This window comes from Haliotis cracherodii, unplaced genomic scaffold (assembly GCF_022045235.1).
Source record: "Haliotis cracherodii isolate W230 unplaced genomic scaffold, xgHalCrac1.p SCAF_12, whole genome shotgun sequence".
NCBI classification, from domain to species: domain Eukaryota; kingdom Metazoa; phylum Mollusca; class Gastropoda; order Lepetellida; family Haliotidae; genus Haliotis; species Haliotis cracherodii.
Genome location: NW_027266267.1, coordinates 38091013 through 38113875, shown reverse-complemented (window position 1 = coordinate 38113875; position 22863 = coordinate 38091013). Strand labels below are relative to the sequence as shown.

General features: G+C 40.8%; 1 protein-coding gene across 1 annotated transcript; it reads right to left on the bottom strand.

The window, feature by feature from the left end:
* Positions 1 to 1376: 1376 nt before the first annotated feature.
* Positions 1377 to 21851, bottom strand: LOC139458414 (uncharacterized). The gene is made up of 9 exons (XM_071239837.1): positions 21583 to 21851; positions 19712 to 19786; positions 14569 to 14625; positions 10685 to 10741; positions 6805 to 6861; positions 5372 to 5437; positions 4486 to 4784; positions 3705 to 3809; positions 1377 to 3438 (listed from the first exon to the last, which is right to left on the bottom strand). Exons 1-9 carry the CDS (start codon positions 21623 to 21625, stop codon positions 2929 to 2931), a joined length of 1269 nt encoding a protein of 422 aa, XP_071095938.1. The 5' UTR covers positions 21626 to 21851; the 3' UTR covers positions 1377 to 2928.
* Between the last annotated feature and the right edge of the window lie 1012 nt (positions 21852 to 22863).

The window sequence follows — 22863 nt, the reverse complement described above, 5'->3', positions numbered from 1 at the left end:
CTAGACTTGTTGTTCTCTGGCATTGACAATTCATATTTCAGTGGCCAAGATTCACAAAGGTGAGTGAGTGAGTTTTACGTCGCTTTCAGTAATATTCCCGCAATATCACGGTGGGGGACACCAGAAATGAGGTTTACCCAGTGTACTGATGTATGAAATCGAAACCGGGTCTTCGGCGTGACGAGCGAACGCTTTAGCCACCAGGCTACGCCACCGCCCCTAAAAATTCACAATATGACCAATCAATGTACTGGAATGAGTGAGTAAGTGTGGTTTTCTGCTGCCTTTAGCAATATTACAGCAATATCACGGCAGGGGACATCGATCAGAAATGGGCTTCACACATTGTACCCATGTGGGGAATCTAACCCTAGCCTTCGAGTGAGACTACACTCACTATTTTAAGGTTGATCTTTTGTTGTGTAGGTTTGTGTCTAGTTGTTTGCCGATTGTTGCACCAATGGACTGTCAAGGGTTGAGGGTCTGTGGTGTGATGAGGTGAGGTGAGGTGAGGTCAGGTGGGGTGAGGTGAGGTGAGGTGAGGTGAGGTCAGGTCAGGTCAGGTCAGGTCAAGTGAAGGTATGCCGTCACAATGAGCCTTGTCTAAATACATTTACTGTGGTAGGAACATCGCAAGGAAAACACGCTGCACACAGAAGACAATTCATGTCGAGGTTACACAATAATACGCGGGTGGTGTCTACATCATGTGAGGGTGGTTTGGTAAGCCTAGCGGGTTACTCACACTGAAGACACACGTTCCATTCCGGAAATGGGTGAGCTTTTTTAAGAGTATATCCGATGTCCTGTCTTGATGGTAGTATGACCGACATATAGGTAAAATTGGCGTCAAATCCAAAGCCCTCATAACTCACGGGATATTATATTAGTGATCACTCAAATAAGGGTCATGTAAAGAAAGAAAACAGTAAGGTGAGGTGAAAAGGCAAATTTTCAGAAAAATGGCAAACACAGACATTTTTTGACTGTGAGTATTGTGTTTTCTAAAATAAACCCTTATGGTTAACATACTATCTAAATATAAGCCAGTGTCCAATGTCATGTTTATGGACAAGATATTATATATTTGCTGCACCCAATCTGTGCAACTGCCCATTGCGTCACATCCGTCATAGGACGCCTTGCATTAAAACGGACTGCATAACGTTAGATATTGAAATGTGCCTTCTACTGATAACAGGAGTAGATTTGAGTTTACTTCATAGTGCAATTAATGTAATCAGACGATCCTGTCTTTGCGTCAGACGCCTAGGTCTCATTGCAACCACACCCGTTTGACGGTACTTGTCCCACAGTCGAGACATTACACGGTATGTAAAAATACAACTCAACGATAACTACATTCAACTCTTTATTTCCCTTATTGTTTATGGGTTGTATATATTTTGTTGTCAAAACACATCGATAGAATAGTCTACCCTCACAAATATTTCAGTTTCAAGCTAAATAAGCATTTCATATATCCATACGTGTGTGTAGTGGAAGGCAATATGTCTACAGTCAAGTATTTAACCAGGCGAAATTGTGTACTAGATACCACGTACCAAATACTGAAAAGGTATTAAAACAGAGTACAAAAGAACTATCCATGTATAAATATGTCTACTGAAGGGATAGTGTCTGTATGTTGCCTCATAATGTATCTGGCGGAGCTCACCATAACACCATTGGAAGAATTACATTGCAACAGTCCTCAATATATGTTTGAGGCTATGGCCCCTGCTGTGCATCTGCCAGATTGTTGCGGATCACCAGTCCCGTACATTGCATATCTACAAAAGAACATCAGTATGACCTTCATTTTCACACAGTCACAACGGCTTGGTTGTAGCCGGAGCATTTAACACAGCTCTGTGGTGCTCTGTTGAATATGATGTGGTGTGAGAAACAAGATAACATAGAAGTTTGAATTTATGTGAATGGTTTGGATTTCATTTATGAATTAACACACCAGTCACCACGTCTTTCCTTGACATGTTGTGTGTGGTGTGCAGTTGGACCTTTTAACCGGTTAGTAATGTTTCAGAGGAAAAATTGGGGCGGTGGGGAAGCCTAGCGGTTCCCTCGCTGAGACTTTGATGGTATATTGCTAAAGGCGGCGTACAAAACATATTCACCCACTTGTTCACCCAATCAGAAGAAAACAAAATTGTTGCAAGTTTATGTAAGTATGGTTGACATCCACCGGGAGTTTACGACGAAAAAAGTAATGTTTTCCAGGTCTAAACGTTGGCGGTGCTTTGCTATTTCAGTCAGTTTGTGAGGCAGGTGCAGTTTTCAATCATAGAACTCATTAAAACTCCAAACGTCGTCTAACGACTTCAATATGATATAACATCCAATAAGCTTGACTTAGAAAGACAAAAGGTTTAATTAGAGTTCATATTCATTACTGGCTATGTGTAAACATTAGCGGGAATATCTGTGCAAAGGAGCAACCAACTTCCTCCTTTAACGAGTATCGAATCTATATATTAGATCTGAACCACCTCTGTGGTGAGGTGGATAGAGCATCTGCCAGGAGAACAGAAGATTCGATATTCTTTCCCCTAGCCGCGCCATAGCAAAAGACACACACACACACACACACACACACATATGTGCATGCACGTCGCAACATAAATGCAATAATCTTAAGCGCAACGTTAACCACATTTCACTTTACCTGTATAACGTCAAGGCTATCCATATGTGATTGTTTACAATAACCTCCTAATTAAATCCCAGTGTGACCAATGTCATCAGGTTATCACTTTTACTTCTACCATTACTGCTTTAGGCATTCGTCACGATATGGCTGAATTATTGCCGATGTGACGTAAAGCATAAACTCACTCACTCCCTCTAGGCACAATTTCAGAAAAAAAACCTTAAAACTTAACAAGTGCAGGGGCATTTCATTGAACATCATATTCCTAAGTGTTCAAAATAGTGTACTTTATCCTCTTTCTGTATGTTAATGTATTTTCTAGACAGAGTAAATGATTGCTCATTGCCCCAGAACAATTTGGCTAGAAGTACATTCAGAGCTGCTTGGTCAAACCTGTGACATTTGTTATATTTTCTGACGTGTGTATAACACACTATAAGCTTCTCTGGGTCGGAAGGGCACATGCATCTGGAATCCAATGCACATGCGATCCAGGGCTTAAGTATCGCCTCTCTGATGAAACGCTCATTCTTAAAAACTAGAAAAGTCGCTGCCATCTCGCCCACCTGAGCAAAATGACATGTCTGTTCACTGAAATAATCAAATGTTATTTTTTGTACGTGATCCGAGATTGCATATTGTGGAGGGTACACTGGCATGATGGCGCCTTTCGTGTTGGCTTCTTTGATGAGTGGTCCAATTGCTGACTTTTGGAATCTTACGGATGCATCAGCCCAAATCAAAATGTCCGTGGAGCGAATGTTTGCCTGAAAGTAATATAATACAAAGTATATCATGTTATACATCACAAAACCGGTTCGCCCCGATCTTGTTTCCATGTTTCCATTACCCGTGCTCGTTGGTTTCACCAAAGTGGAAAACGTCTGAGACCTGCATTTATTTCGGGCTTACCTCCCACATTAAACTGGAATACTGTCACAAAGATGCGTCAAACCTACTTACTTACTCATTATCGGGGTCACTGACTAGATACAGTTAATCTTAGTACGGATTTAACCATAAAAAATGTTACCTCAATAATGAATGGTTTCCACGTGTAACATCTTAGTTTTTGGTGCATGTGTGGCATTTTCTCCACAGGATACCGTCGTACCTCGCACCGGCAATGTTTCTTCAACTGAAATATGACCATGAATGAGTCGTTATTATCGTTGCTTTCGCTATTGTGTTTGTTGCAAGACCTGTCTTATATGGATATCTGGTTGTCCCAATGTCTACAGCAAAAATATCTCATTTCGAACTCATTCACGTCGATATATCGTTGATGTATTCTTAGAGTCACGGTAACCAGGAAAAGTTATCTTAAATGTATAACTTATCACTTATATAAGCAACTGTTACCTGACTGGCCTTATTGATGTCACTGTTGACCACTACTTTTACTTGATTACTTCATCAAGGTTCACTGAAGGTCAACTTATGTGAGCAACTATTACCTGACTGACCTAATTGGTTTCACTGTTGAACACTACTTTTTCTTGATTACGTGATTCAGGTTCACTTCACATTCATCTAATGGCAGATGATTGAATACAAATTTCGGGTTATTATGCTTAGATCTCTTATATTCGGATACAACGTGAATATGCGGGGAATGGCGTCTTGCATCATTTATTCGTGATACTAAATTCCGATTGATATGTTGCAAATGTTATGCCAACAGTTCGGCAATACGAGAGGGGGACGTAAGAAATATACCTTACATTTTAGCGAGATACATTGAAAAAAAGTATAATTGGTCTCCGACAATTAGAATCCGACATGTGTTAAGTAAGATAAATTTACTTATTTACCTGTTCTCTCTGCTTTGAATCCAGCCCAAGATCGTAGTAAACAAAGGTGTAGTTATCCAGCTCAGGGAACACGTTCTGGTGAAGGCTCTGAATCAAGCCCTGCGATTCAAGGAAGTGATCGGACGACGCGCCTGTTACGATAAGAACCCGCGTGCCAGAATGCCGGACTTTCATCACCTCCATGATGTGATCCCTCAGAGTTGTATTGACAGTTTCTGTAAGCTGCATGACACTCTGTAATCTTTCCTCAAATCCCTGAGCAGTCCTCTTGCTGCACTTTGTGTCGTAGCATGGAGTGGCTGCAATACGAGAAAAAATAAAATGGGAAACATTGTTTGAACTTAATTTAGAGGGACGCAAGATCCGAGTGATTAACGCCAAGGCCAGATAATATATAGTCTCGGTTATCTGCCAGAACACATTGCATTGGGCGTAAAAAGCAAAATAGTGGTGGAATATTATGAATGGATCACACACAGACAGTAATGACACCAGGTGTTAGCTAAAAGAGGAGGCTTCTTCTGCCAACTGGTTACACCCGCCACACAAAACGAAAACACTAGACATTACGCTAAAACTGCAGACATAAAGTGAGCGTTTCTTGGTAGAATGAAGCCGCGCAGCAGTATTCCTGCCATGCGAAAGTACAGCCATAACTAAATAACTCGAACTCCTGGAATCACCCCGAAGGCGTTTGCAAAGTTCAAGACAATCGGAGTGCCTGTATCAGACGCTAGTACGATAATGATTCGAGCGAAGCAACCAAGTTGCGTCAACAAAACGATGTATCCACATAAAAAAATGGCATGTTGACAAGATGAATTTTGAACAGCAAGAGAATACGTGGAACACAGCAGCAACAGAAAAGTAGAGATGATTAACTTACATCCTGGTGTCTCGCTGCAGGACTTCAGAGGCGGGTTGGGTTTCCATAACCCAGCAGTTTGAATAGCTGAATAAATCAGAAAAATGTTGCATTATGTTTTACAATTATGGACGAAAGCACTTGAATACCTGACTTTGGATGTTATCGGATTTAGTTTCAGATAGCTTTTTCAATGACATTAGTATGACTGTGACATTTAATGTAAACTCAACAATATCTAATAAAGCACACGTTTCCTTGATGTGTTAATGATTTATGTTGAATGATGACACACTGCTGACATCAACATGTCACTGGGGTTTATCGATTAAGCGCATTGAGTATGACACCAAAGACACTATATGTGTCCTTAATCCTCTCCTCGATACCTAAATATGTGACATATTCTGAAAGGCAAAACTGTTACTAGGAATCTTCAATACTTGTTATATTGCATGCCACAATCGACAAGACACCATAGATGCCCCATACACTACTTCTATGTACGTTACTTGTACAACACAACACATACCAAAGGTAAACAACGGTGAATAACCAATCTCAATTATTCGTCGAAACAGAGTCCATTGGCCGTAAAAGGCAAACAAGCCATGAAATGGATCAATGAAAACGACACCGGGTGTCTACTCTACTGGTTGCAGCTGCCACTCCAAACACTTGTCAAGGCTCTAATTAGGAATAGTAACGATCAGGCGTTTGGCTATATTGTACTCCAGGCAATTGCTAGTCAGGCAGTTAGGCCATCAGTACTGAAACTAATTAATACAATATTTAATAATCAGTTTTAGGACACAATTAACAAAACAGAATTGACTTTAATTCTTATAAAAGAATTGCGTAAAGTGCATCGATAACTCACGAACCTGATATCTAAATTAACGTTTCATTCTGATGCAAGCACAATGTATGCATCATCAATGATCTACATACCACGTTATGGCTGTAATATTGTCGATGTGACATTAAATTTTAACTCACTCACTCACTCACTCTAGATACCAATTCTAGAGCAACACATTTAAACATACACTACACACAAATTGTTTGACTGATAAAGACAATATACGTGTTCATTTTCAGTTAATTTGTCTGTAATGTAGGAAAACAGGGTAGCCTCGTTTCACCTCCTTTCACAGTCAAATCGTCAGGAAACTTAAGGTCCGGATTATAGAAACATTGTTATGGCTAGAGGCCCATCGTAAAATTGAGCAGGGACGAAACAGGTCCGGATCCGAATAAAAATCATTTCGTTGTATTTGTAAGCACTCTCGGGTTTTTTTTCTCGGTGATTTATATTGAAGACATGGTCATAGGAATTATCACTTGTCAATAAACGCTGCAGCTCGCAATAACAGTAAACCTGTTTTGTCGAAAACCTCTCTGCCAAGTGTATAACCCTACGTTTATCAAGCATATGGAGTTTGAAAATGTACCTTTTATTTTCGCCTTGAAGTCTTGTAGCAGTGTAACCTTGGGACCCGTCTCTTGCGCTGGAAACGTGTATGCAAAGTTCAAAATTAATTGTAAATACATGAGGGCAGTCGTCATTCTCGTCAGCAGTAGCAGCATCGTCGTCGTCGTCGTCGTCGTTATCATTATCATTAGAATTGGTCGGCTCGGAGTCAGTATGATGTGTTTCTTTAGATTATACATATTAAACAGTGGCATGGTATCTCAGTGGGCCAGCACTATGAAATCGGCATTAACAAAAAGCAGCCACACACATATATACACATACACGCGTGCATGCACGTCACTGTATAAATGCAATAATGTCGAACGCAACGTTCTCCTCACCGAGGACAATTATTTCTATCATTGTTATGTACAGATTAAAAATAAACAATTCAGCAAGAGCTTGGTTGATCAGTCAGGCACAGTCAGGCTGGTAAGGCTCATCATCAGCTCAGGCCCCTTGCCACCTCTACACGCAGCCCAGACGGCAAATGGGACTTCTCCTGGGAAGCGCTGCCTTGTCAAACCCACCCAGAACTTTTCGGAGAGTGTGAAGACTCCCCAATGCCTTCTGCATTACCCAGATTGTCAGAAGGGCAGTATTTCCTGCAAACCCGGGTACTTTCCCAATCTCAGTCAACAGATTGGGAAGTACAAAGAAGGCACTTAGAACAATGGCGAGTCGGACAACTTGGCACTTGGGATGCAAGCATGACATTTCGAAAGCGGGATCTGTATATTTGCCATGTTTTTCCTGAACCTTGTCTATCACATTTGTGTCAAAAGGGACAGGAAATTCAATAATATAAATGATTTCTTTGGATTTATCAAACAGGACACGATCAGGTTTGTTGGGCTGGATACGAATGAGGCTGTATAAGGGCCCGTTCCAAAGAATTTTGTATTTATCATTTTCCATGACGCCCTCTACATATTCTGGGTCGAACCATGGATGGACCATGGATGTGTCAAGACCACAAGAATGGCGAAGATGGTAATAACATGATCGAGCCACTCCCTCATGTCGCTTAAGATATAGTGTTTGTTCTAAAGCTGGGCATCCACTGACAATGTGTTGGTCAGTCTCATTAAATTTATTACATAATCTTACATTTCATATTTACATTTTGATTTTGATCACACATTGACGGTTTCGAGTGGAAAGTGACTGGTCCTGAGCAGTGAACAGAATGCCTTCTGTTTCACTTTTCAGGCCAGACGACTTCATCCAAGCGAGGGACTCTGCAGGATTGCTTATGTTCTCAACACACTGCACATAAACTCGATGCAGTGGTTGTTCAAAAAGCCTCTTCTTGAAAAACTGAGTCTGGGCCTATTTGGCACTTCGCTTGGTTGACAAGCAGTCAAGCAGTACAGAACCCTCAACAAAATCAACACTGGCATAGGGATTATGTCCCACATGATTGGCTCGTTTTAGAAATCTGTGGAATGTCTTAATTTCATCATGAGTGTGCAAAAGTGAACAAATCAATTCTATCATGAAGAGCCTCCACATTATTCAAGCCTCGTCCTCCTATCATAATTGGTAAATATAAGCGATTGAGGGAAGAGCGAGGGTGGTGGGATCTATTGTCTCACATCATTCCTCGTGTGAGGGTGTCAATACCCTGAATTTCTTGTTTCATCCAATCAACAAAACCAAAAGCATAAGTATTTGTGGCTTTTACTTTGTTGCGAGCGTTGAGCTCTGAAATCCAGATTTTCTTAAGTCTACACTTGTACTCTGCCCGAAGTTTTTCCTTGATATGGGCATAGGCCTGACCTTCCACGAGATGGTCAATAATTCCTCCTGCAAGTAAACTGACTGATCCTCCCTCTTCTACCTTGCTACGTTTCAGATGAAGATATTGCATTTGTCGAGTCCAAAGGACATGCCAATATCATTAGAAAAGGACTTGACAAGGAGAATCTGTTTTCTGAGTGTGGATCCTCCATTGGCAATAAGTTCAAGGTCATCCATGCAAACGAGGTAAGTAAGGGGTGCTGGGGATCTGTGCTGAGGAGGTCCAAGATGATAACCTTCCTCTTTACTAAGTGGTAAGCTTAAAGGATTTAATGACAAACAGAAAAGCAAAGGACTGAAAGAATCGCCCTGAAATATTCCTCTTCTGATAGAAATTGGTTCCGAAGTCACCACCTGCCCCTGCGAATACATCTCAAGTTGAGTTGACCAGCAAGTCATTCTTAGCCTTTGTAGATTATTTAGATTACTTAGTTCTACCCCACTGACGTTTGTAATCTGAGTTAGCTAGAGATGATAGTTTAATTATTGGTATAATAGTGTATATTAACGTGAGTGAGTGAGTTGGGTTTAAGGCCACTTTTAACAGCATTCCAGTTATATCACGACGTGTCAGCTTAGTGTGGGAGGAAAGCCCGAAGTCATGCAGGTCTCAGACGTTTACCACTTCAGTGAAACCCACGAACACGGGTATGGTGCTGACAAACCTAGAAACATAATCGGGGCGAAACAGGATTCGAACCCACAATCATAGGTTTCTGGCGTTCCAAGGGACGCAACTCGGCACAGCGAATCACGGCGCCTTAGATGACTGGGCCACCCGTGTATATTAACACGATAATAGTGTATATTAAAAGTCTCTAAGGAGTTCTGATATTGTCATTGTTCATCTGTTTGAAATGTTTAGTTTCTATTGTCAGTACTGTGTAACTGAAACGTATATGCACCACTAGTCGAACAGTGGTCACACACATGATGTTGTAGAGAAAGTAGTGTTTCCATAGTGTCAGTAATGTCACCGGTCACAGGCGTTTATACAGATGACATTGTGTACAATGTAGTGTTTCCATAGTGTCAGTAATGTCACCGGTCACAGGCGTTTATACAGATGACATTGTGTACAATGTAGTGTTTCCATAGTGTCAGTAATGTCACCAGTAACAGGCGTTTATACAGATGACATTGTGTACAATGTAGTGTTTCCATAGTGTCAGTAATGTCACCTGTCACAGGCGTTTATACAGATGACATTGTGTACAATGTAGTGTTTCCATAGTGTCATTAATGTCACCAGTAACAGGCGTTTATACAGATGACATTGTGTACAATGTAGTGTTTCCATAGTGTCAGTAATGTCACCGGTCACAGGCGTTTATACGGATGACATTGTGTACAATGTAGTGTTTCCATAGTGTCAGTAATGTCACCTGTCACAGGCGTTTATACAGCTGACATTGTGTACCATGTAGTGTTTCCATAGTGTCAGTAATGTCACCTGTCACATGATGACACACTGTTGACATCAACATGTCACTGGGGTTTATCGATTAAGCGCATTAAGCACAATGTATGCATCATCAATGATCTACATACCACGTTATGGCTGTAATATTGTCGATGTGACGTTAAATTTTAACTCACTCACTCACTCACTCTAGATACCAATTCTAGAGCAACACGTTTAAACATACACTACACACAAATTGTTTGACTGATAAAGACAATATACGTGTTCATTTTCAGTTAATTTGTCTGTAATGTAGGAAAACAGGGTAGCCTCGTTTCACCTCCTTTCACAGTCAAATCGTCAGGAAACTTAAGGTCCGGATTATAGAAACATTGTTATGGCTAGAGGCCCATCGTAAAATTGAGCAGGGACGAAACAGGTCCGGATCCGAATAAAAATCATTTCGTTGTATTTGTAAGCACTCTCGGGTTTTTTTTCTCGGTGATTTATATTGAAGACATGGTCATAGGAATTATCACTTGTCAATAAACGCTGCAGCTCGCAATAACAGTAAACCTGTTTTGTCGAAAACCTCTCTGCCAAGTGTATAACCCTACGTTTATCAAGCATATGGAGTTTGAAAATGTACCTTTTATTTTCGCCTTGAAGTCTTGTAGCAGTGTAACCTTGGGACCCGTCTCTTGCGCTGGAAACGTGTATGCAAAGTTCAAAATTAATTGTAAATACATGAGGGCAGTCGTCATTCTCGTCAGCAGTAGCAGCATCGTCGTCGTCGTCGTCGTCGTTATCATTATCATTAGAATTGGTCGGCTCGGAGTCAGTATGATGTGTTTCTTTAGATTATACATATTAAACAGTGGCATGGTATCTCAGTGGGCCAGCACTATGAAATCGGCATTAACAAAAAGCAGCCACACACATATATACACATACACGCGTGCATGCACGTCACTGTATAAATGCAATAATGTCGAACGCAACGTTCTCCTCACCGAGGACAATTATTTCTATCATTGTTATGTACAGATTAAAAATAAACAATTCAGCAAGAGCTTGGTTGATCAGTCAGGCACAGTCAGGCTGGTAAGGCTCATCATCAGCTCAGGCCCCTTGCCACCTCTACACGCAGCCCAGACGGCAAATGGGACTTCTCCTGGGAAGCGCTGCCTTGTCAAACCCACCCAGAACTTTTCGGAGAGTGTGAAGACTCCCCAATGCCTTCTGCATTACCCAGATTGTCAGAAGGGCAGTATTTCCTGCAAACCCGGGTACTTTCCCAATCTCAGTCAACAGATTGGGAAGTACAAAGAAGGCACTTAGAACAATGGCGAGTCGGACAACTTGGCACTTGGGATGCAAGCATGACATTTCGAAAGCGGGATCTGTATATTTGCCATGTTTTTCCTGAACCTTGTCTATCACATTTGTGTCAAAAGGGACAGGAAATTCAATAATATAAATGATTTCTTTGGATTTATCAAACAGGACACGATCAGGTTTGTTGGGCTGGATACGAATGAGGCTGTATAAGGGCCCGTTCCAAAGAATTTTGTATTTATCATTTTCCATGACGCCCTCTACATATTCTGGGTCGAACCATGGATGGACCATGGATGTGTCAAGACCACAAGAATGGCGAAGATGGTAATAACATGATCGAGCCACTCCCTCATGTCGCTTAAGATATAGTGTTTGTTCTAAAGCTGGGCATCCACTGACAATGTGTTGGTCAGTCTCATTAAATTTATTACATAATCTTACATTTCATATTTACATTTTGATTTTGATCACACATTGACGGTTTCGAGTGGAAAGTGACTGGTCCTGAGCAGTGAACAGAATGCCTTCTGTTTCACTTTTCAGGCCAGACGACTTCATCCAAGCGAGGGACTCTGCAGGATTGCTTATGTTCTCAACACACTGCACATAAACTCGATGCAGTGGTTGTTCAAAAAGCCTCTTCTTGAAAAACTGAGTCTGGGCCTATTTGGCACTTCGCTTGGTTGACAAGCAGTCAAGCAGTACAGAACCCTCAACAAAATCAACACTGGCATAGGGATTATGTCCCACATGATTGGCTCGTTTTAGAAATCTGTGGAATGTCTTAATTTCATCATGAGTGTGCAAAAGTGAACAAATCAATTCTATCATGAAGAGCCTCCACATTATTCAAGCCTCGTCCTCCTATCATAATTGGTAAATATAAGCGATTGAGGGAAGAGCGAGGGTGGTGGGATCTATTGTCTGACATCATTCCTCGTGTGAGGGTGTCAATACCCTGAATTTCTTGTTTCATCCAATCAACAAAACCAAAAGCATAAGTATTTGTGGCTTTTACTTTGTTGCGAGCGTTGAGCTCTGAAATCCAGATTTTCTTAAGTCTACACTTGTACTCTGCCCGAAGTTTTTCCTTGATATGGGCATAGGCCTGACCTTCCACGAGATGGTCAATAATTCCTCCTGCAAGTAAACTGACTGATCCTCCCTCTTCTACCTTGCTACGTTTCAGATGAAGATATTGCATTTGTCGAGTCCAAAGGACATGCCAATATCATTAGAAAAGGACTTGACAAGGAGAATCTGTTTTCTGAGTGTGGATCCTCCATTGGCAATAAGTTCAAGGTCATCCATGCAAACGAGGTAAGTAAGGGGTGCTGGGGATCTGTGCTGAGGAGGTCCAAGATGATAACCTTCCTCTTTACTAAGTGGTAAGCTTAAAGGATTTAATGACAAACAGAAAAGCAAAGGACTGAAAGAATCGCCCTGAAATATTCCTCTTCTGATAGAAATTGGTTCCGAAGTCACCACCTGCCCCTGCGAATACATCTCAAGTTGAGTTGACCAGCAAGTCATTCTTAGCCTTTGTAGATTATTTAGATTACTTAGTTCTACCCCACTGACGTTTGTAATCTGAGTTAGCTAGAGATGATAGTTTAATTATTGGTATAATAGTGTATATTAACGTGAGTGAGTGAGTTGGGGTTAAGGCCACTTTTAACAGCATTCCAGTTATATCACGACGTGTCAGCTTAGTGTGGGAGGAAAGCCCGAAGTCATGCAGGTCTCAGACGTTTACCACTTCAGTGAAACCCACGAACACGGGTATGGTGCTGACAAACCTAGAAACATAATCGGGGCGAAACAGGATTCGAACCCACAATCATAGGTTTCTGGCGTTCCAAGGGACGCAACTCGGCACAGCGAATCACGGCGCCTTAGATGACTGGGCCACCCGTGTATATTAACACGATAATAGTGTATATTAAAAGTCTCTAAGGAGTTCTGATATTGTCATTGTTCATCTGTTTGAAATGTTTAGTTTCTATTGTCAGTACTGTGTAACTGAAACGTATATGCACCACTAGTCGAACAGTGGTCACACACATGATGTTGTAGAGAAAGTAGTGTTTCCATAGTGTCAGTAATGTCACCGGTCACAGGCGTTTATACAGATGACATTGTGTACAATGTAGTGTTTCCATAGTGTCAGTAATGTCACCGGTCACAGGCGTTTATACAGATGACATTGTGTACAATGTAGTGTTTCCATAGTGTCAGTAATGTCACCAGTAACAGGCGTTTATACAGATGACATTGTGTACAATGTAGTGTTTCCATAGTGTCAGTAATGTCACCTGTCACAGGCGTTTATACAGATGACATTGTGTACAATGTAGTGTTTCCATAGTGTCAGTAATGTCACCAGTAACAGGCGTTTATACAGATGACATTGTGTACAATGTAGTGTTTCCATAGTGTCAGTAATGTCACCGGTCACAGGCGTTTATACGGATGACATTGTGTACAATGTAGTGTTTCCATAGTGTCAGTAATGTCACCTGTCACAGGCGTTTATACAGCTGACATTGTGTACCATGTAGTGTTTCCATAGTGTCAGTAATGTCACCTGTCACATGATGACACACTGTTGACATCAACATGTCACTGGGGTTTATCGATTAAGCGCATTAAGCACAATGTATGCATCATCAATGATCTACATACCACGTTATGGCTGTAATATTGTCGATGTGACGTTAAATTTTAACTCACTCACTCACTCACTCACTCTAGATACCAATTCTAGAGCAACACGTTTAAACATACACTACACACAAATTGTTTGACTGATAAAGACAATATACGTGTTCATTTTCAGTTAATTTGTCTGTAATGTAGGAAAACAGGGTAGCCTCGTTTCACCTCCTTTCACAGTCAAATCGTCAGGAAACTTAAGGTCCGGATTATAGAAACATTGTTATGGCTAGAGGCCCATCGTAAAATTGAGCAGGGACGAAACAGGTCCGGATCCGAATAAAAATCATTTCGTTGTATTTGTAAGCACTCTCGGGGTTTTTTTCTCGGTGATTTATATTGAAGACATGGTCATAGGAATTATCACTTGTCAATAAACGCTGCAGCTCGCAATAACAGTAAACCTGTTTTGTCGAAAACCTCTCTGCCAAGTGTATAACCCTACGTTTATCAAGCATATGGAGTTTGAAAATGTACCTTTTATTTTCGCCTTGAAGTCTTGTAGCAGTGTAACCTTGGGACCCGTCTCTTGCGCTGGAAACGTGTATGCAAAGTTCAAAATTAATTGTAAATACATGAGGGCAGTCGTCATTCTCGTCAGCAGTAGCAGCATCGTCGTCGTCGTCGTCGTCGTTATCATTATCATTAGAATTGGTCGGCTCGGAGTCAGTATGATGTGTTTCTTTAGATTATACATATTAAACAGTGGCATGGTATCTCAGTGGGCCAGCACTATGAAATCGGCATTAACAAAAAGCAGCCACACACATATATACACATACACGCGTGCATGCACGTCACTGTATAAATGCAATAATGTCGAACGCAACGTTCTCCTCACCGAGGACAATTATTTCTATCATTGTTATGTACAGATTAAAAATAAACAATTCAGCAAGAGCTTGGTTGATCAGTCAGGCACAGTCAGGCTGGTAAGGCTCATCATCAGCTCAGGCCCCTTGCCACCTCTACACGCAGCCCAGACGGCAAATGGGACTTCTCCTGGGAAGCGCTGCCTTGTCAAACCCACCCAGAACTTTTCGGAGAGTGTGAAGACTCCCCAATGCCTTCTGCATTACCCAGATTGTCAGAAGGGCAGTATTTCCTGCAAACCCGGGTACTTTCCCAATCTCAGTCAACAGATTGGGAAGTACAAAGAAGGCACTTAGAACAATGGCGAGTCGGACAACTTGGCACTTGGGATGCAAGCATGACATTTCGAAAGCGGGATCTGTATATTTGCCATGTTTTTCCTGAACCTTGTCTATCACATTTGTGTCAAAAGGGACAGGAAATTCAATAATATAAATGATTTCTTTGGATTTATCAAACAGGACACGATCAGGTTTGTTGGGCTGGATACGAATGAGGCTGTATAAGGGCCCGTTCCAAAGAATTTTGTATTTATCATTTTCCATGACGCCCTCTACATATTCTGGGTCGAACCATGGATGGACCATGGATGTGTCAAGACCACAAGAATGGCGAAGATGGTAATAACATGATCGAGCCACTCCCTCATGTCGCTTAAGATATAGTGTTTGTTCTAAAGCTGGGCATCCACTGACAATGTGTTGGTCAGTCTCATTAAATTTATTACATAATCTTACATTTCATATTTACATTTTGATTTTGATCACACATTGACGGTTTCGAGTGGAAAGTGACTGGTCCTGAGCAGTGAACAGAATGCCTTCTGTTTCACTTTTCAGGCCAGACGACTTCATCCAAGCGAGGGACTCTGCAGGATTGCTTATGTTCTCAACACACTGCACATAAACTCGATGCAGTGGTTGTTCAAAAAGCCTCTTCTTGAAAAACTGAGTCTGGGCCTATTTGGCACTTCGCTTGGTTGACAAGCAGTCAAGCAGTACAGAACCCTCAACAAAATCAACACTGGCATAGGGATTATGTCCCACATGATTGGCTCGTTTTAGAAATCTGTGGAATGTCTTAATTTCATCATGAGTGTGCAAAAGTGAACAAATCAATTCTATCATGAAGAGCCTCCACATTATTCAAGCCTCGTCCTCCTATCATAATTGGTAAATATAAGCGATTGAGGGAAGAGCGAGGGTGGTGGGATCTATTGTCTCACATCATTCCTCGTGTGAGGGTGTCAATACCCTGAATTTCTTGTTTCATCCAATCAACAAAACCAAAAGCATAAGTATTTGTGGCTTTTACTTTGTTGCGAGCGTTGAGCTCTGAACTCCAGATTTTCTTAAGTCTACACTTGTACTCTGCCCGAAGTTTTTCCTTGATATGGGCATAGGCCTGACCTTCCACGAGATGGTCAATAATTCCTCCTGCAAGTAAACTGACTGATCCTCCCTCTTCTACCTTGCTACGTTTCAGATGAAGATATTGCATTTGTCGAGTCCAAAGGACATGCCAATATCATTAGAAAAGGACTTGACAAGGAGAATCTGTTTTCTGAGTGTGGATCCTCCATTGGCAATAAGTTCAAGGTCATCCATGCAAACGAGGTAAGTAAGGGGTGCTGGGGATCTGTGCTGAGGAGGTCCAAGATGATAACCTTCCTCTTTACTAGGTGATAAGCTTAAAGGATTTAATGACAAACAGAAAAGCAAAGGACTGAAAGAATCGCCCTGAAATATTCCTCTTCTGATAGAAATTGGTTCCGAAGTCACCACCTGCCCCTGCGAATACATCTCAAGTTGAGTTGACCAGCAAGTCATTCTTAGCCTTTGTAGATTATTTAGATTACTTAGTTCTATCCCACTGACGTTTGTAATCTGAGTTAGCTAGAGATGATAGTTTAATTATTGGTATAATAGTGTATATTAACGTGAGTGAGTGAGTTGGGTTTAAGGCCACTTTTAACAGCATTCCAGTTATATCACGACGTGTCAGCTTAGTGTGGGAGGAAAGCCCGAAGTCATGCAGGTCTCAGACGTTTACCACTTCAGTGAAACCCACGAACACGGGTATGGTGCTGACAAACCTAGAAACATAATCGGGGCGAAACAGGATTCGAACCCACAATCATAGGTTTCTGGCGTTCCAAGGGACGCAACTCGGCACAGCGAATCACGGCACCTTAGATGACTGGGCCACCCGTGTATATTAACACGATAATAGTGTATATTAAAAGTCTCTAAGGAGTTCTGATATTGTCATTGTTCATCTGTTTGAAATGTTTAGTTTCTATTGTCAGTACTGTGTAACTGAAACGTATATGCACCACTAGTCGAACAGTGGTCACACACATGATGTTGTAGAGAAAGTAGTGTTTCCATAGTGTCAGTAATGTCACCGGTCACAGGCGTTTATACAGATGACATTGTGTACAATGTAGTGTTTCCATAGTGTCAGTAATGTCACCGGTCACAGGCGTCTATACAGATGACATTGTGTACAATGTAGTGTTTCCATAGTGTCAGTAATGTCACCGGTCACAGGCGTTTATACAGATGACATTGTGTACAATGTAGTGTCTCCATAGTGTCAGTAATGTCACCTGTCACAGGCGTTTATACAGATGACATTGTGTACAATGGAGTGTTTCCATAGTGTCATTAATGTCACCGGTCACAAGTGTTTACATATGAAACATTTTGCAGAATGTAGTTTTTCAATAGTGTCAACGGTCAGAGGTGTTTATAAAAAGAACACTTTATAGAATGTAGAGTTTCCATAGTGTCACTAGTGTCATTGGTCGCAAGTTTGATATCATTAAGATTGTAGTGTTCCCATAGTGTTAATAGTGTGTGGCTCATTGCTGCATTAGACACGTGAAGATCCCGGGTAAAATAGGTCTTCAGCTACCTACCTATTCTTGCCGTAAGAGGCGACTAAGGGGATCGTGTGTTCCAGACTCGACCACCATCATACAGCTGGAATCTTGCTGATAACGGGCGTTAAACAACAAAGAAACGAACATTGCTGCATAAACACAGAGTAATGTTATCATAGTGTTGTTGATGACAATAAAGGTAGCAGGTGTTCACACAAAATACACAAAAAAGCAAGTACTGTTCCAGATATGGTTGCCATGCGACTGGTCGTTTATTCAGACGGGGAAGAATCTATTTTCAACTGAACAAAGTTAGTAAGATATTACGTGCATTTGGAAAATAATGATTTTGCATAAGCAGTGTCAATTCATTCTTCCCTGATCGATGCGACCTTGCACGAATTATCGATCATCTGGCATGGAAACAATAGATCACTCTCGGCCAAATTCATAATAAATGTAATATGAGAAACTACACCCAACAATTATTAACATGCCTTTGTCAGTAAACTCTTGTATGCAATAGGCATGTGGGAAATCAGAGAGTGCAGAGAAAATAATTGCACTTGTTTGCTGAATGTCACATGTCTTCTCAGGGACCAAGGTTCCTTTTTTCATTGATCTTGACGCTAAGCTGCCTAACCGGTTATCTAACCCACATCGACAGTAGAATAATTTCAATACACCGTTGAGGACAATCAAGACTATCTGCTGCATAGAGTGCGGTATGATTCTTGGTAATAAGGAATGTGTCTGCAAATGGGTATGATCTGGTTTCAACATAGACACAAGTTCTTGCAATATATCTTTCAATATGCCAACATGCATCAGTAGCTATACATTGGTAACAGTTAATGTACGATGATGTAATTTATATCACATTGGTGTTGCTTACATTACACCGATGTTACTTACTGAACACCGATGTCAGTTATCAGTTACTTGACACTGATGTCAGTTACTGTACACTAATGTCAGTTACTTTACACTGATGTCAGCTACTTTACACTAATGTCAGTTACTTCAGACTGATGTCAGTTACGTTATACTGTCATTTATTTTACACTGATGCAATTTGCTTTCCACTTATGTCAGTTACTTTACACTGATGTCAGTTCCTTTACACTGATGTCAGTTACTTTACACTGATGTCAGTTACCGTACACTGTCAGTTACTTTACACTGATGCCAGTTACTTTACACTGATGTAGTTTACTTTACACTTATGTCAGTTACTTTACACTGGTGTCAGTTACTTTACCCTGTCAGTTACTTTACGTTGATGTCAGTTACTTCACACTGATGTCAGTTACTTTACACTGATGTCAGTTACTTTACACAGATGCTAGTTACTTAACACTGATGTCAGTTACTTTACACTGTCAGTTACTGTACACTGATGACAGTTACATTACAGTGATGTCAGTTACGATATACTGTCAGTTACTTTACAGTGATGTGAGTTACTTTACAGTGATGTGAGTTACTTTACACTGATGTGAGTTACTTTACACTGATGTAAAGTTACTTTACACTAATGTCAGTTACTTTACACTGATGTCAGTTACTTTACACTGATGTCAGTTACTTTACACTGATGTCAGATACTTTACACTGATGTCAGTTACTTAACACTGGTGTCAGTTACTTTACACTGATGTCAGTTACCGTACACTGTCAGTTACTTTACACTAATGTCGGTTACTTTACACTGATGTCAGTTATTTTAAATCGATGTCAGTTATTTTAAACCATTGTCAGTTATATTACACTGTCATTTACTTTGCACTGTCAGTTAGTTTACACCGATGTCCTGTATAGTACAGTGATGTACGATAATCATGTTACAGTATCACTTACTTTCAGGCGCTCCTTCACGTGAACCCCGTTTGACTGTAACTCCCAGGATCAGACACGCCGTTAAAACAACGGCACCTGCAACATTACTACCTTCACTGTTCATTCTCTCAGATACAAAAACAACAGTGAAGCTAGATATCCACCTTGCTACTCAATATTTGCAAAATATGAATAAACATTCTTTACAATGCATACACTTTATCCCGTGTGTGAAATTTCATTGCCATTTAAATATAAATCAAAATAGTAGCCTAGGGGAAAATCGATTTCCCAGCCAAAATAACTAACAAAAAATGGACCTAGATGATTCCTTGAACACTGTGGACCGTGGACTGAAATGAACACAATTGTGTTGCTTTAATGTAAGTAATTAAAATGTGTTATTTGTATGTACCTTCAACATGCTGTCAAAATTTTAGTTACATATTGTTATTTTCAACGGCAAGCATTTAGAAGTGAAACACATAAGGAAGAGAATTTATGGATGTCAACTTCTTTATGATGAGGAACACAACGTTTCGGAGTATATGCTTACTCCTTCACCTGATGAAGGAATAAGCATATACTCTGAAACGTTTAACAAATTAAATTGGACTGGTGTCCCTTCGTCGAAAAGAGAACCCGTAGTTTTTCTAAAGATTCAAAACATATATAAACAATAACATTAATATTTTGTCCAGGCTCACTTTTGTGTTTCTTAGATTAGGTTATGATGAAACGTCTGATTGTCTTCATCATCAGAAATGTACAACAATTTTAAATGTGGATATATTTTTGCACCAATTCACATGAAAGCGGTATCATACGAGCATGTCAGTCAACAATACATCAATACATAGACAGTGTCGTTTGCCTTTGAATCATATTTATACAGTTTACGTGTTTCTCTTACATAAACAAACGCTGCTTCATGAGCCATTTATCGATGAACACCTGGTATCATCAATAGTGTTCCATAACCGCATCCGTATGGTATAGTCGGAATCGTCCGATAAATTCTGTTCGTGTGATGCCGCTTTCATTTGAATTGGTGCAAAAAATTATCCACATTTAAAATTGTCCTTTCTTCTCAAACTGTTGTTCATTTCTGATGGTGAAGACAATCTGACGTTTTATCATAACCTGATCAAAGAAAGATAAAAAATGATCCTAGCAGCAAATTTTGTGATTTTGAAAAGTAGAGGACTTTTACATGTGTTGTCCATTAAGTATTTCACATGTGAATGATATTTGTTGCAAAGGCATCCGCTCAAAATGCCCTGACCACGTTAAGTAAGGGGCGGTCGGGTCGCCTAGTGATTAAAGCGTTCGCTCGTAACGTCGAAGACCCGGGTTCGATTCCCGAAATGGGTACAATGTGTGAAACCCATATTGATCATGATGTCCCCCGCCGTGATATTGCTGGAATATTGCAAAAAGCGGCGTAAAACCATACTCACTCAGTCACTCACGTTGATTTTCAGCTGACTGAGATGGAGCCCAGTACATCGACGCTGAACATATCTCAGTGTTGCACAGCTGGTATGATGCCAATACCGCTGTGTGTACACATCGTTGGACTGCATGACAATACCTGACAACGTAACAAGCTGGGTGCATTTTCGATATTTACACGTTCTGTCATGTCAGTAATAAAGGGGTTGAAACCTCAGCCATGTGGTTAATGATAATACGTCAGCATATAAAGACCCTGTTTACACCGAGCCTTATTTGATAAGAACAAATATTGTAAACATGGTTTTGAATAAATGAGGAGTTGTATTCAAATATATGAGAAAATGAGAAGGACGGGGGGCATATCATGACAAATGTTAAAATGTCAGTTTTTAGGTTAGGAAAGATGGACTAGAAACCAAAAGAAAAGGACCTACCCGCAAATATCTGTTTTTTCCGATTTCTCATGAAATACTCCATACTTTTCCCGCTTGGTTAGCTGTCTTTTCCGATCTTTCAATTAGGGATAGGACCTGTGATGGAACATGAGTTTAAGCCTGGAGGAAAACATATCAAGCAGACAAGCCAGATATATAATGCCGCACCTCCTACGCACAAACACAGGATGTACCGCTCTTCTACTACACCATGCACATACTCCCAAAGTACACATGCGTACTTCAACAGTTGAGGCGAGGTGAAATTGGGTTTAACGTCGCATCCAAGATTATTGCACTTACATAGCGACGTGCATGCACGTGGTAGTGTGTGTGGACTGATGCCGATTCATAGTGCTAGCTCACCGAGATATCAGCATGCCACAGTTTAACATGAATACCGTACTCAGACACAATATACTGACTCCCAGCCGACCAGTCCTTGTTTTAGCCCCTTAATGCCGAGCGCCAGACAGGGTAACAACAAGTACCATCTTTTAACGTCTGTTGGTATGACGCGGTCGGGGCGCGAACCCCGGACCTTCCGGTAACCGGGCGGACGCTCTACCACGGAGGCGGTCGCTTTAACAGGCAGTTATTGTGTGAACAAATTGAAGAAATGTGTACATTACGGGTATGCAGTGAACATAATGACTGCTGGTTAAAGCCGACGCCGTACCAGCAGTCGAGTGGAATAACACGTTATACCGAGCCTACACAATAATGTCCTGGGCGTCCGGAAACGTCCGTAAGCGTTCGTAAACGTTCGTAAGAATGGTACTACATAATATAGTGTTCTATATAACTGTGTTCTTGTATTAGTTATGATGAAGTGCCGTTAATGAGGGTGCCAACCCCCTCCACCCTTGAATCACGAATACCGTCTGATTTTTCACACTTTGCCTGTCTGAATCCCGAATACCATCAAACACAAATCTCAAAAGCATTGAGAAAAGGGATGAGAAAGAAGGGATATAAGATAATGTCACATACAGCACTATTCTTTTTGAATGTTGAATCTGCGAACCAAATATGATTTGATTTTATTCGAACTGACGCGATGGTCGCAACTTAGTCTTTCAAGGGTACAATTTCAATTTGCTTATGAAAAAGAAATGTGCATTTATAGTGTCATATTCTGTTTCATAAATAATATTGAAAGTCAGACATTTCCAAAAGTTCATGCGTGGTCCCAGATGTTTCACTGGGTGTCAAACGTCTGGTAGCGTCCTGGCAACGCCAGGGAGCGTAAGAAAAGTCTAAAGCCGAGTTTGTGGCATT